The sequence below is a fragment of the Antennarius striatus genome, chromosome 7 (genome assembly GCF_040054535.1).
Source record: "Antennarius striatus isolate MH-2024 chromosome 7, ASM4005453v1, whole genome shotgun sequence".
In the NCBI taxonomy this organism is placed as follows: Eukaryota; Metazoa; Chordata; class Actinopteri; order Lophiiformes; family Antennariidae; genus Antennarius; species Antennarius striatus.
This window is the reverse complement of record NC_090782.1, coordinates 23355620-23372500: the sequence shown is the minus strand read 5'-3', so window position 1 is coordinate 23372500 and position 16881 is coordinate 23355620. Positions and strand designations below refer to the sequence as shown.

Genomic DNA, 16881 nt, shown 5'->3' with positions numbered 1-16881 from the left:
CAAACCCTAACTAACCCTAGACTCTAATCCTAACCCTAACCCCCTAATCCTTACCCTAAAATAACCCTAACCCTACCGTAATCCGTATCCCGGTCATTGACCCTACTCCAACCCGAACCTAACCCGACCACTACCCTAGTGTACCAATGTAATAAAATGGTAATAACACGGTAATAACACAGTAATAACATGGTAATGATATAACCCTAACCCTACCCTAATCCGTATCCCGGTCATTGACCCTACTCCAACCCGAACCAACCCGACCACTACCCTAGTGTACCAATGTAATAACATGGTAATAACATGGTAATAACATAGTAATAACATAGTAATGATGTAACCCCTAACCCGAACCCTGACCTAACCCTAACCTAACCCCTAACCCTAACCCTAACCCTATCCCCTAACCCTAAACCCCTAACCCTAACCCTAACCCTCACCCTCTAACCCTAACCCTAACCCTACCCTAACCCTAACCCTAATCCTACCCTAACCCTCTAACCCTAACCGCCTAACCCTACCCTAGCCCTAACCCTAATCCTACCCTAACCCTAACCCTACCCTAACCCTAAAGGTAACCCTGACCCTAACCGCCAACCGTAACCCTCTAACCCTAACCCTACCCTAACCCTAATCCTAACCCTAACCCTAACCCCTAACCCCCTAACCCTAACCCTCTAAACCTAACCCTACAATAACCCTTAAACCCTAACCCTCTAAACCTAATCCTAACCCTAACCCTACAATAACCCTAAACCCTAACCCCCTAAGCCTAACCCTAACCCTATCCCTATCCCCTGACCCTAAACCCCTAACCCTAACCCTAACCCTAACCCTAACCTAACCCTAACCCTAATCCTACCCTAACCCAACCCTAAACCTAAGACTAACCCCTAACCCTCTAACCCTAACCATATCCCCTAACCCTAACCCCCTAACCCTAAGCCCCTAACCTAAGCCTAACCCTAACCCCTAACCCTCTAAACCTAACCCTAACCCTAACCCTACAATAACCCTAAACCCTAACCCCCTAACCCTAAGCCTAACCCTATCCCTATCCCCTAACCCTAAACCCCTAACCCTAACCCTAACCCTAGACTCTAATCCTAACCCTAACCCCCTAATCCTTACCCTAAAATAACCCTAACCCTACCGTAATCCGTACTCCAACCCGAACCTAATCCGACCACTACCCTAGTGTACCATCGTAATAAAATGGTAATAACACGGTAATAACACAGTAATAACATGGTAATGATATAACCCTAACCCTACCCTAATCTGTATCCCGGTCATTGACCCTACTCCAACCCGAACCAACCCGACCACTACCCTAGTGTACCAATGTAATAACATGGTAATAACATGGTAATAACATGGTAATAACATGGTAATAACATGGTAATAACATGGTAATGATATAACCCTATCCCTACCCTAATCCGTATGCCGGTCATTGACCGTACTCCAACCCGAAACTAACCCGACCACTAACCTACTATATCAATGTAATAACATGGTAATAACACGGTAATAACATAGTAATAACATAGTAATGATGTAACCCCTAACCCTAACCCGAACCCTGACCTAACCCTAACCTAACCCCTAACCCTAACCCTATCCCCTAACCCTAAACCCCTAACCCTAACCCTCTAACCCTAACCCTACCCTAACCCTAACCCTAACCCTAATCCTACCCTAACCCTGTAACCCTAACCCTAACCCTAATCCTACCCTAACCTAACCCTAACCTAACCCTAAAGGTAACCCTGACCCTAACCCCCTAACCGTAACCCTCTAACCCTAACCCTACCCTAACCCTAACCCTATCCCCTAACCCTAAACCCCTAACCATAACCCTCTAACCCTAACCCTAACCCTACCCTAACCCTAACCTTAACCCTAACCCTAACCCTAATCCTACCCTAACCCTAACCCTGTAACCCTAACCCAACCCTAAACCTAACCCTATCCCCTAACCCTAACCCCTAACCCTAACCCTCTAAACCTAACCCTAACCCTAACCCTACAATAAACCTAAACCGTAACCCTAACCCTAACCCCTAACCCTAACCCTAACCCTATCCCCTAACCCTAAACCCCTAACCCTAACCCTAAGCCTAACCAAACCCTAACTAACCCTAAACTCTAATCCTAACCCTAACCCCCTAATCCTTACCCTAAAATAACCCTAACCCTACCGTAATCCGTATCCCGGTCATTGACCCTACTCCAACCCGAACCTAACCCGACCACTACCCTAGTGTACCAATGTAATAAAATGGTAATAACACGGTAATAACACAGTAATAACATGGTAATGATATAACCCTAACCCTACCCTAATCCGTATCCCGGTCCAACCCGAACCAACCCGACCACTACCCTAGTGTACCAATGTAATAACATGGTAATAACATGGTCATAACATGGTCATAACATGGTCATAACATGGTAATGATATAACCCTAACCCTAACCGTAACCCTAACCCTCTAACCCTAACCCAACCCTAAACCTAACCCTAACCCTCTAACCCTAACCCTATCCCCGAACCCTTACCCCCTAACCCTCTAACCCTAACCGCCTAACCCTACCCTAACCCTAACCCTAATCCTACCCTAACCCTAACCTAACCCTAAAGGTAACCCTGACCCTAACCCCCTAACCCTAACCCTATCCCCTAACCCTAAACCCCTAACCCTAACCCTCTAACCCTAACCCTAACCCTACCCTAACCCTAACCCTAACCCTAACCCTAATCCTACCCTAACCCTGTAACCCTAACCCTAACCCTAATCCTACCCTAACCCTAACCGTATCCCCTAACCCTAAACCCCTAACCATAACCCTCTAACCCTAACCCTAACCGTACCCTAACCCTAACCTTAACCCTAACCCTAACCCTAATCCTACCCTAACCCTGTGACCCTAACCCAACCCTAAACCTAAGACTAACCCCTAACCCTAACCCTCTAAACCTAACCCTATCCCCTAACCCTAACCCCTAACCCTCTAAACCTAACCCTAACCCTAACCCTACAATAACCCTAAACCCTAACCCCCTAACCCTAAGCCTAACCCTATCCCTATCCCCTAACCCTAAACCCCTAACCCTAACCCTAACCCTAGACTCTAATCCTAACCCTAACCCCCTAATCCTTACCCTAAAATAACCCTAACCCTACCGTAATCCGTATCCCGGTCATTGACCCTACTCCAACCCGAACCTAACCCGACCACTACCCTAGTGTACCAATGTAATAAAATGGTAATAACACGGTAATAACACAGTAATAACATGGTAATGATATAACCCTAACCCTACCCTAATCTGTATCCCGGTCATTGACCCTACTCCAACCCGAACCAACCCGACCACTACCCTAGTGTACCAATGTAATAACATGGTAATAACATGGTAATAACATAGTAATAACATAGTAATGATGTAACCCCTAACCCGAACCCTGACCTAACCCTAACCTAACCCCTAACCCTAACCCTAACCCTATCCCCTAACCCTAAACCCCTAACCCTAACCCTAACCCTCACCCTCTAACCATAACCCTAACCCTACCCTAACCCTAATCCTACCCTAACCCTCTAACCCTAACCGCCTAACCCTACCCTAGCCCTAACCCTAATCCTACCCTAACCCTAACCCTACCCTAACCCTAAAGGTAACCCTGACCCTAACCGCCAACCGTAACCCTCTAACCCTAACCCTACCCTAACCCTAATCCTAACCCTAACTCTAACCCCTAACCCTAACCCTAACCCTCTAACGCTAACTCTATCCCCTAACCCTAACCCCCTAACCCTAACCCTCTAAACCTAACCCTACAATAACCCTTAAACCCTAACCCTCTAAACCTAATCCTAACCCTAACCCTACAATAACCCTAAACCCTAACCCCCTAAGCCTAACCCTAACCCTATCCCTATCCCCTAACCCTAAACCCCTAACCCTAACCCTAACCCTAACCCTAACCCTAACCTAACCCTAACCCTAATCCTACCCTAACCCAACCCTAAACCTAAGACTAACCCCTAACCCTCTAACCCTAACCATATCCCCTAACCCTAACCCCCTAACCCTAAGCCCCTAACCTAAGCCTAACCCTAACCCCTAACCCTAACACTAAGCCTAACCAAACCCTAACCAACCCTAAACTCTAATCCTAACCCTAACCCCCTAATCCTTACCCTAAAATAACCCTAACCCTACCGTAATCCGTATCCCGGTCATTGACCCTACTCCAACCCGAACCTAATCCGACCACTACCCTAGTGTACCATCGTAATAAAATGGTAATAACACGGTAATAACACAGTAATAACATGGTAATGATATAACCCTAACCCTACCCTAATCTGTATCCCGGTCATTGACCCTACTCCAACCCGAACCAACCCGACCACTACCCTAGTGTACCAATGTAATAACATGGTAATAACATGGTAATAACATGGTAATAACATGGTAATGATATAACCCTATCCCTACCCTAATCCGTATGCCGGTCATTGACCGTACTCCAACCCGAAACTAACCCGACCACTAACCTACTATATCAATGTAATAACATGGTAATAACACGGTAATAACATAGTAATAACATAGTAATGATGTAACCCCTACCCCTTAACCCGAACCCTGACCTAACCCTAACCTAACCCCTAACCCTAACCCTATCCCCTAACCCTAAACCCCTAACCCTAACCCTCTAACCCTAACCCTACCCTAACCCTAACCCTAATCCTACCCTAACCCTGTAACCCTAACCCTAACCCTAATCCTACCCTAACCTAACCCTAACCTAACCCTAAAGGTAACCCTGACCCTAACCCCCTAACCGTAACCCTCTAACCCTAACCCTACCCTAACCCTAACCCTATCCCCTAACCCTAAACCCCTAACCATAACCCTCTAACCCTAACCCTAACCCTACCCTAACCCTAACCTTAACCCTAACCCTAACCCTAATCCTACCCTAACCCTAACCCTGTAACCCTAACCCAACCCTAAACCTAACCCTATCCCCTAACCCTAACCCCTAACCCTAACCCTCTAAACCTAACCCTAACCCTAACCCTACAATAACCCTAAACCGTAACCCTAACCCCTAACCCTAACCCTAACCCTATCCCCTAACCCTAACCCTAAGCCTAACCAAACCCTAACTAACCCTAAACTCTAATCCTAACCCTAACCCCCTAATCCTTACCCTAAAATAACCCTAACCCTACCGTAATCCGTATCCCGGTCATTGACCCTACTCCAACCCGAACCTAACCCGACCACTACCCTAGTGTACCATCGTAATAAAATGGTAACAACACGGTAATAACACAGTAATAACATGGTAATGATATAACCCTAACCCTACCCTAATCTGTATCCCGGTCATTGACCCTACTCCAACCCGAACCAACCCGACCACTACCCTAGTGTACCAATGTAATAACATGGTAATAACATGGTAATAACATGGTAATAACATGGTAATGATATAACCCTATCCCTACCCTAATCCGTATGCCGGTCATTGACCGTACTCCAACCCGAAACTAACCCGACCACTAACCTACTATATCAATGTAATAACATGGTAATAACACGGTAATAACATAGTAATAACATAGTAATGATGTAACCCCTACCCCTTAACCCGAACCCTGACCTAACCCTAACCTAACCCCTAACCCTAACCCTATCCCCTAACCCTAAACCCCTAACCCTAACCCTCTAACCCTAACCCTACCCTAACCCTAACCCTAATCCTACCCTAACCCTGTAACCCTAACCCTAACCCTAATCCTACCCTAACCTAACCCTAACCTAACCCTAAAGGTAACCCTGACCCTAACCCCCTAACCGTAACCCTCTAACCCTAACCCTACCCTAACCCTAACCCTATCCCCTAACCCTAAACCCCTAACCATAACCCTCTAACCCTAACCCTAACCCTACCCTAACCCTAACCTTAACCCTAACCCTAACCCTAATCCTACCCTAACCCTAACCCTGTAACCCTAACCCAACCCTAAACCTAACCCTATCCCCTAACCCTAACCCCTAACCCTAACCCTCTAAACCTAACCCTAACCCTAACCCTACAATAAACCTAAACCGTAACCCTAACCCCTAACCCTAACCCTAACCCTATCCCCTAACCCTAACCCTAAGCCTAACCAAACCCTAACTAACCCTAAACTCTAATCCTAACCCTAACCCCCTAATCCTTACCCTAAAATAACCCTAACCCTACCGTAATCCGTATCCCGGTCATTGACCCTACTCCAACCCGAACCTAACCCGACCACTACCCTAGTGTACCAATGTAATAAAATGGTAATAACACGGTAATAACACAGTAATAACATGGTAATGATATAACCCTAACCCTACCCTAATCCGTATCCCGGTCCAACCCGAACCAACCCGACCACTACCCTAGTGTACCAATGTAATAACATGGTAATAACATGGTAATAACATGGTAATAACATGGTCATAACATGGTAATGATATAACCCTAACCCTAACCGTAACCCTAACCCTCTAACCCTAACCCAACCCTAAACCTAACCCTAACCCTCTAACCCTAACCCTATCCCCGAACCCTTACCCCCTAACCCTCTAACCCTAACCGCCTAACCCTACCCTAACCCTAACCCTAATCCTACCCTAACCCTAACCTAACCCTAAAGGTAACCCTGACCCTAACCCCCTAACCCTAACCCTATCCCCTAACCCTAAACCCCTAACCCTAACCCTCTAACCCTAACCCTAACCCTACCCTAACCCTAACCCTAACCCTAACCCTAATCCTACCCTAACCCTGTAACCCTAACCCTAACCCTAATCCTACCCTAACCCTAACCCTATCCCCTAACCCTAAACCCCTAACCATAACCCTCTAACCCTAACCCTAACCGTACCCTAACCCTAACCTTAACCCTAACCCTAACCCTAATCCTACCCTAACCCTGTAACCCTAACCCAACCCTAAACCTAAGACTAACCCCTAACCCTAACCCTCTAAACCTAACCCTATCCCCTAACCCTAACCCCTAACCCTCTAAACCTAACCCTAACCCTAACCCTACAATAACCCTAAACCCTAACCCCCTAACCCTAAGCCTAACCCTATCCCTATCCCCTAACCCTAAACCCCTAACCCTAACCCTAACCCTAACCTAATCTAACCCTAACCCTAATCCTACCCTAACCCAACCCTAAACCTAAGACTAACCCCTAACCCTCTAACCCTAACCCATATCCCCTAACCCTAACCCCCTAACCCTAACCCTCTAAACATAACCCTAACCCTACAATAACCCTAAACCCTAACCCCCTAACCCTAAACCTAACCCTAACCCCCTAACCTAAGCCTAACCCTAACCCCTAACCCTAACACTAAGCCTAACCAAACCCTAACTAACCCTAAACTCTAATCCTAACCCTAACCCCCTAATCCTTACCCTAAAATAACCCTAACCCTACCGTAATCCGTATCCCGGTCATTGACCCTACTCCAACCCGAACCTAACCCGACCACTACCCTAGTGTGCCAATGTAATAACATGGTAATAACATGGTAATAACATGGTAATAACATGGTAATAACATGGTAATGATATAACCCTATCCCTACCCTAATCCTTATGCCGGTCATTGACCGTACTCTAACCCGAAACTAACCCGACCACTAACCTACTATATCAATGTAATAACATGGAAATAACATGGTAATAACATGGTAATAACATAGTAATAACATGGTAATGATGTAACCCTAACCCTACCCTAATCCGTATCCCGGTCATTGACCCTACTCCAAACCGAACCTAACCCGATCACTAACCTGGTGTACCAATGTAATAACATAGTAATAACATAGTAATGATGTAACCCCTAACCCTAACCCGAACCCTGACCTAACCCTAACCCTAACCTAACCTATAACCCTAACCCTAACCCCTAACCCTAACCCTAACCCTAACCCTACCCTAACCCTAAACCCTAACCCTAACCCCCTAACCCCAAGCCTAACCCTAACCTTAACCACTAACCCTAACACTAAGCATTACCTAACCCTAAAATATAACCGTAACCCAAACCCCCGAATCCTTATCCTGAAATAACCCTAACCCTAACCTCTAACCCTAACCCTAACCCTAACCCATAACCCTAACCCTCTAACCCTAACCTTAACCCTAACCCCTACCCCTAACCATGTAGCCCTAACCCTACCATAACCCTAACCCTAACCCTAAACCCTACTCCTAACACCCTAAACCTAACCCTTAACACTAACCCTAACCTTAATCCTAACCCATAACCCTAACCCTAACCTGAATCCTGACCTAACCCTAACACTAACCTCTAACCCTAACCCATAACCCTAACCCCTTACCTTAACCCTACCCTAAACTTAACCCCTAACCGGAACACTAACCTTAAGCCTACCGTATGCTAACCCTACCCTAACCCTAAACCTAACCCTAACCCTATCCCCTAACCCTTACCCCCTAACCCTCTAACCCTAACCGCCTAACCCTACCCTAACCCTAACCCTAACCCTAATCCTACCCTAACCCTAACCCTCTAACCCTAACCCAACCCTAAACCTAACCCTAACCCTATCCCCTAAGCCTTACCCCCTAACCCTCTACCCCTAACCGCCTAACCCTACCCTAACCCTAACCCTAACCCTAACCCTAATCCTACCCTAACCCTAACCTAACCCTCAAGGTAACCCTGACCCTAACCCCCTAACCGTAACCCTAACCCTAACCCTAATCCTACCCTAACCCTGTAACCCTAACCCTAACCCTAACCCTAATCCTACCCTAACCTAACCCTAACCCTACCCTAACCCTAAAGGTAACCCTGACCCTAACCCCCTAAACCTAACCCTTAACACTAACCCTAACCTTAATCATAACCCTAACCCTAACCTGAATCCTGACCTAACCCTAACACTAACCTCTAACCCTAACCCATAACCCTAACCCCTTACCTTAACCCTACCCTAAACTTAACCCCTAACCGGAACACTAACCTTAAGCCTACCGTACCCTAACCCTACCCTAACCCTAAACCTAACCCTAACCCTATCCCCTAACCCTTACCCCCTAAACCTCTAACCCTAACCGCCTAACCCTACCCTAACCCTTACCCTAATCCTACCCTAATCCTACCCATAACCCTAACCTAACCCTAAAGGTAACCCTGACCCTAACCCCCTAACCGTAACCCTAACCCTACCCTAACCCTAACCCTAACCCTATCCCCTAACCCTAAACCCCTAACCCTAACCCTCACCCTCTAACCCTAACCCTAACCCTACCCTAACCCTAATCCTACCCTAACCCTGTAACCCTAAACCTAACCCTAACCCTAATCCTACCCTAACCTAACCCTAACCCTACCCTAACCCTAAAGGTAACCCTGACCCTAACCCCCTAACCGTAACCCTCTAACCCTAACCCTACCCTAACCCTAACCCTATCCCCTAACCCTAAACCCCTAACCATAACCCTCTAACCCTAACCCTAACCCTACCCTAACCCTAACCTTAACCCTAACCCTAATCCTACCCTAACCCTAACCCTGTAACCCTAACCCAACCCTAAACCTAACCCTATCCCCTAACCCTAACACCTAACCCTAACCCTCTAAACCTAACCCTAACCCTACAATAACCCTAAACCCTAACCCCCTAACCCTAAGCCTAACCGTAACCCTAACCTATCCCCTAACCCTAAACCCCTAACCCTAACCCTAAGCCTAACCAAACCCTAACCCTAGTGTACCAATGTAATAAAATGGTAATAACACGGTAATAACACAGTAATAACATGGTAATGATATAACCCTAACCCTACCCTAATTCGTATCCCGGTCATTGACCCTACTCCAACCCGAACCAACCCGACCACTATCCTAGTGTACCAATGTAATAACATGGTAATAACATGGTAATAACATGGTAATAACATGGTAATAACATGGTCATAACATGGTCATAACATGGTAATGATATAACCCTAACCGTAACCCGAACCCTGACCAAACCCTAACCTCTAACCCTAACCTAACCCCTAACCCTAACCTACCCCAACCCTAACCCTATCCCCTAACCCTTACCCCCTAACCCTCTAACCCTAACCGCCTAACCCTACCCTAACCCTAACCCTAACCCTAATCCTACCCTAACCCTAACCTAACCCTATCCCCTAACCCTAAACCCCTAACCCTAACCCTCTAACCCTAACCCTAACCCTACCCTAACCCTAATCCTAATCCTACCCTAACGCTGTAACCCTAACCCTAACCCTAATCCTACCCCTACCCTAACCCTAAAGGTAACCCTGACCCTAACCCCCTAACCGTAACCCTCTAACCCTAACCCTACCCTAACCCTAACCCTAACCCTCTAAACGTAACCCTAACCCTACAATAACCCTAAACCCTAACCCCCTAACCCTAAGCCTAACCCTAACCCCTAAGCCTAAGTCTAACCCCTAACCCTAACACTAAGCCTAACCAAACCCTAACTAACCCTAAACTCTAATCCTAACCCTAACCCCCTAATCCTTACCCTAAAATAACCCTAACCCTACCGTAATCCGTATCCCGGTCATTGACCCTACTCCAACCCGAACCTAACCCGACCACTACCCTAGTGTACCAATGTAATAAAATGGTAATAACATGGTAATAACATGGTAATAACATGGTCATAACATGCTAATGATATAACCCTAACCCTAACCGTAACCCGAACCCTGACCAAACCCTAACCTCTAACCCTAACCTAACCCCTAACCCTAACCCTACCCTACCCCAACCCAACCCTAACCCTAACCCTAAACCCTAACCCTAAACCCCTAACCCCAAGCCTAACCCTAACCCTAACACTAAGCATTACCTAACCCTAACCCTAAAATATAACCGTAACCCAAACCCCCGAATCCTTATCCTGAAATAACCCTAACCCTAACCTCTAACCCTTACCCTAACCAATAACCCTAACCCTCTAACCCTAACCCTATCCCCTAACCCCCTACCCCTAACCATGTAGCCCTAACCCTACCATAACCCTAACCCTAACCCTAAACCCTACCCCTAACCTCCTAAACCTAACCCTTAACACTAACCCTAACCTTAACCCTAATCCATAACCCTAACCTGAATCCTGACCTAACCCTAACACTAACCTCTAACCCTAACCCATAACCCTAACCCTAACCCCTTACCTTAACCCTACCCTAACCTTAACCCCTAACCGGAACACTAACCTTAAGCCTACCGTACCCTAACCCTACCCTAACCCTAAACCTAAACCTAACCCTAACCCTAACCCTCTAACCCTAACCATATCCCCTAACCCTTACCCCCTAACCCTCTAACCCTAACCCAACCCTAAACCTAACCCTAACCCTCTAACCCTAACCCTATCCCCTAACCCTTACCCCCTAACCCTCTAAACCTAACCGCCTAACCCTACCCTAACCTTAACCCTACCCTAACCCTAACGGTAACCCTGACCCCAACCCCCTAACCGTAACCCTCTAACCCTAACCCTACCCTAACTCTAGCCTCTAACCCTAACCCTATCCCCTAACCCTAAACCCCTAACCCTAACCCTAACCCTCTAACCCTAACCCTAAACTAACCCTAACCACTAACCTTAACCCTAACACTAAGCTTTACCTAACCCTAACCCTAAAATATAACCGTAACCAAAACCCCCAAATCCTTATCCTGAAATAACCCTAACCCTAACCTCTAACCCTAACCCTACCCATAACCCTAACCTTCTAACCCTAACCCTATCCCCTAACCCTTAACCCCCTACCCCTAACCATGTAGCCCTAACCCTAACATAACCCTAACCCTAACCCTAAACCCTACCCCTAACCCCCTAAACCTAACCCTTAACACTAACCCTAACCTTAACCCTAACCCATAACCCTAACCTGAATCCTGACCTAACCCTAACACTAACCTCTAACCCTAACCCATAACCCTAACCCCTTACCTTAACCCTACCCTAAACTTAACCCCTAACTGGAACACTAACCTTAAGCCTACAGTACCCCAACCCTACCCTAACCCTAAACCTAAACCTAACCCTAAAGGTAACCCTGAACCTAACCCCCTAACTGTAACCCTCTAACCCTAACCCTACCCTAACCCTAACCCTATCCCTTAACCCTAAACCCCTAACCCTAACCCTAACCCTCTAACCCTAATCCTAACCCTACCCTAACCCTAACCCTACCCTAGCCCTAACCCTCTAACCCTAACCCAACCCTAAACCTAACCCTAACCCTCTAACCCTAACCCAACCCTAAACCTAACCCTAACCCTCTAACCCTAACCCTATCCCCTAACCCTTACCCCCCAACCCTCTAACCCTAACCGCCTAACCCTACCCTAACCCTAACCCTAACCCTAGCCCTAGCCCTAGCCCTAACCCTAATCCTACCCTAACCTAACCCTAACCCTACCCTAACCCTAAAGGTAACCCTGACCCTAACCCCCTAACCGTAACCCTCTAACCCTAACCCTACCCTAACCCTAACCCTAACCCTAACCCTATCCCCTAACCCTAAACCCCTAACCATAACCCTCTAACCCTAACCCTAACCCTACCCTAACCCTAACCTTAACCCTAACCCTAATCCTAATCCTACACTAACCCTAACCCTGTAACCCTAACCCAACCCTAAACCTAAGACTAACCCCTAACCCTAACCCTCTAAACCTAACCCTATCCCCTAACCCTAACCCTCTAAACCTGACCCTAACCCTAACCCTACAATAACCCTAAACCCTAACCCCCTAACCCTAAGCCTAACTCTAACCCCTAACCCTAACACTAAGCCTAACCAAACCCTAACCCTAAACTCTAATCCTAATTTTTACCCTAAAATAACCCTAACCCTACCGTAATCAGTATCCCGGTCATTGACCCTACTCCAACCCGAACCTAACCCGACCACTACCCTAGTGTACCAATGTAATAAAATGGTAATAACATGGTAATAACACAGTAATAACATGGTAATGATATAACCCTAACCCTACCCTAATCCGTATCCCGGTTATTGACCCTACTCCAACCCAAACCTAACCCGACCACTACCCTAGTGTATCAATGTAATAACATGGAAATAACATGGTAATAACATGGTAATAACATGTTGATGACATAATCACATGGTTAGAACATGGTAATAATATGCTAATGATACGTATTAACATCTAACAGCAATTTAACATTGTAATCACAAGGTAACGTCACATGGTATTAACATGGAAATGATAGGATATTAACATGCCAATAGTAGGGTATTAACATGCTAATACTAGGGTACTAACATGGCAATAACAGTGTAAGAACAGTGTAATAACAAGGTAACATAATAATAACCCCTCATAATAACATGGTAGTAACATGGTATTTAACATGGTAATGACATAGTGATAACACATATTACCAGTGTAATAACATGGTATTACATGTAGTAGCTTGGTAATAACATGGTATGAACATGGTATTTCCTTGGTAAGACACCTAGTTTTTTCATGTATTAACATGCAATAAAATGATAAAAACATGGTAATAACATAGTGTTAACATGGTAATAACAGGGCATTAACATGGTATCTACATATATTGAAATTGTAATATAATATAATATAACAGCATATATTTATGTATGTGATGTAAGGTCGCCGTGAGGCAGAACTAAGTATTACGGTCATGTAACACAGGTTCCAAGAGGTTCAAGTTATTAAAGATTGCCTAATATGCTGGGCTGGTGGGTCTCACCGTAGGGAGGGGCCCTGTGTCACAGTGTGCGTCAGCCTCGGGGGCCACGTGTCTCCACGGCGCCACGTCCACCGTAGAGTTGCAGTGGGCGTACTCCTGGGAACATAGAAACAAAGACATGCACATCAGGCCAGATAAGGTTAGACATATCGGTGGAGAGTGGTTTATTTACTATGTTCTCCTCATCCGGGACACACAGATCATTCAGGTCTTTGTGTTCGGCCTTGACACAGACGGTCTTCCTCATGTCAAACTTCAGCTCGTACCTCATCCCCGCCAACACCTGTAGAAGGAAATGCAGACCGTAAAGTAGCTGGAATGCTAGCGGGGTTACCTGCACCCGACACGCCACCCTCCCTTTCTACCTGTCTTGTGGCGTAGCCGACGGAATTCAGGGTGAACAGGTGAGGAGAGTTGGAGATGGAGTTGTACTTGGTGAGGGCGGCAGAAAGAGGAACTTTGAGGTCATCCGAGTCCGTGTGGATCGGCTCTGGGCAGCCCATACAGCTCGCCCACTCTGGAATGATGACGCCATCTAGATGGGATGTTATAGATTTAGTCACCCAATGCAGGAAGTCTAGACCACCAGGGCCTTGTATGGAGCGATGGGTTAATGTTTCCATCTCTCTTACACAATACACCCTCCCACACACACACACAGTGCACATTTTCCTCAATGACTCATTTCTTGATAAGAAAAATGCTCCTCCCTGATCTCGATTTATCCACTAGATGTTTAATCTGTGAGAACATTCTCTGGAAATAATTAAATGGTGCCCTTGATTAATAAAACCTGTTAATCAGCCCCTGGAAAGTTCACTTTTTTTGATCGTAATGCTAGGCTAAGCTAACCCTCAGCATATTCCGTAAAATGGTATTTATTTACTGCAGCCATTCAATCAAACTTTATTTAGAGAGCGCCTCTAGAAAGCTGGACAAAAATTTAAATGGGTTGAAAGATTGTGAAGCTGATTAAAAAACAAAACAGAAAAACCATGATAATAATGAATGACGCAGTTCGGCGCTTACCCAGCAGGCAGTTCACCTGTCTGGTGTCCGTTCCGTTCTCCATCATGTACACCATGGCATTGCATGAAAACGGCTCCTGCAGGAATAACAGATCGAAATCCATTAGGATCATAATTAGTGTTTGTCCCAGGAGGAGGAGGAGGAGGAGGAGGAGGAGAAGGAGGGTTCCATCCCGTCATCGTTACCCTGTTTATGGGCAGATAGTCGCAGTCTGTCCAGGGTTTGCTGCTCCCAACTGGACAGTCGCTCCTCCTGCTGCTGAACTGCAGCGAGTACACCAACTCGGAGTCCATCTTTGTCTGCGTGCGCACACACACACACACACACACACAGACACACACATACACACACACACACACACACACACACACACACACACACACACACACACACACACACACACACACACACACACACACGGTCAGTTCCTGCCAGAGGTCACACATGTTTTCCCTGCATTTCTCGGTAAATCATCCCAGTTTCAGTTCCTCTCCTTTACCTCCTACCAGCATTTGATTGCATCAAACACACACAAACTGACAGGATTTATTTGATTTCCTTCCAGTTAAGGCCTTTTCCATCGTCATGGCGACGGCGCCGTACCTTTCTCGCTGCCTGGATCTGAAACAGGGCCAGCTTGTTTCCGGAGGTCATCTTCTGGTTGAACGTGCTCACGGCGCTGCGGGCGGCCTCCGTCACGGACGGGTCGTCGCAGAACATCAGGACCCCGGGCCGGTTCCTCTTCATCGTCTGGAGGACAAGAGGAACCGGATGATTTTTTATTACAAACAAACAAATAAAATAAATAATCACAGAAATAATCAAATAAATAATCTATCTATCTATCTATCTATCTATCTATCTATCTATCTATCTATCTATCTATCTATCTATCTATCTATCTATCTATCTATCTATCTATCTATCTAGACTGGCTGTTATGCAGACAACTGTATAATAAATAAATAAATAAATAAATAAATAAATAAATAAATAATAATAATAATAATAATAATAATAAAATAAACAATGCATTTAATTTTTGTTAAACAGGTAGTCTCAGGATTAAATCTGCACTAATCTGCAAAATAATATCGTTTAGATTTATTATTTCTTTCCAGGTGATTCTGTTTTGACTCGTTCAAGTCTTTATATAATCAGACATTCCTTCTTCTGCTCATGCAGCAGGTTGTCTGTTCACATCTCTTCACACTTTCTCTCCTTACCTGCCCGAAGGCCGAGCTGTGGAGGCACAGCAGGCCGATCACACACAACCCTAGTCCGTTCCTCATGATCCGATCCCGATGTGGAGGTTCTGGCACTGCTCTGCTGGTGGAACCACAAAACCCATCAGTAATAAACACACAACTTCATCCAGCGGGGATTTGTAGCTGGATAGGTCTCAGATTTCTTATTTGCGTCTCAGAAAATTAATTTCTTACAGTTTCCAGGTGGAGGCCGATCCTGTCGATCCTGCAAGAGGAACAATGTGACTCCTGTCCACGCAGGAATGGAGGACTGAGCGAAGCTCTGCTGAACGATGATGACACAGATTGGACGGGGGTCCACAGGGGGAGAGAGGGGGCACGCACACACCAACGCTGGGTTGGTGAAGAGAGAGCAAATGTTTGCTCGTTTGTTTACCCTCCTACCCGCTGAGTCAATACCGTCGCTATCAGACAGTAGAAAGGAAGTCTGGAGATGCTTTAACTTCCATCGTTTGTCGTCTTTAAGGAGCGGACGCTCTCCAGCCTCACGACTTAAAACCTCATCTTCACCTTCCAACGTCTAAAGAAATTCCCTGGGTGTTCCTAGGGAATGGGATGGGGTCCGATCTGTGGATGTGTCTCAGTGGGGTTTGTGTGTTTTAACTGGTACTTTGTCCCCGTCGACCTTTGGCCTCTTCCACTCTGATTTCCCCACACGCATCTCTGTGAAACGAGGTGAAATAACCCCACCTGACTCCACAGACGTACTTCTAATGCTGT

General features: G+C 46.1%; 1 protein-coding gene across 2 annotated transcripts in view; it reads right to left on the bottom strand.

Annotated features, from left to right (window-relative positions):
- The window catches only part of kng1 (kininogen 1), a 24643-nt gene extending 8151 nt beyond the window's left edge, over positions 1–16492 (bottom strand). The window contains exons 1-8 of one of the 2 annotated variants that reach the window (XM_068319733.1): positions 16336–16492; positions 16120–16219; positions 15497–15643; positions 15079–15192; positions 14894–14969; positions 14230–14399; positions 14037–14147; positions 13865–13960 (exon numbers count right to left, since the gene is read on the bottom strand). In XM_068319733.1, coding sequence (XP_068175834.1) covers positions 13865–13960; positions 14037–14147; positions 14230–14399; positions 14894–14969; positions 15079–15192; positions 15497–15643; positions 16120–16185 — 780 coding nt within the window. In that variant the 5' untranslated portion in view covers positions 16186–16219; positions 16336–16492. Of the gene's footprint in view, positions 1–13864; positions 13961–14036; positions 14148–14229; positions 14400–14893; positions 14970–15078; positions 15193–15496; positions 15644–16119; positions 16223–16335 lie in introns of both variants that reach the window. The other variant, XM_068319734.1, reaches the window with a different exon arrangement.
- Positions 16493–16881: the final 389 nt, after the last annotated feature.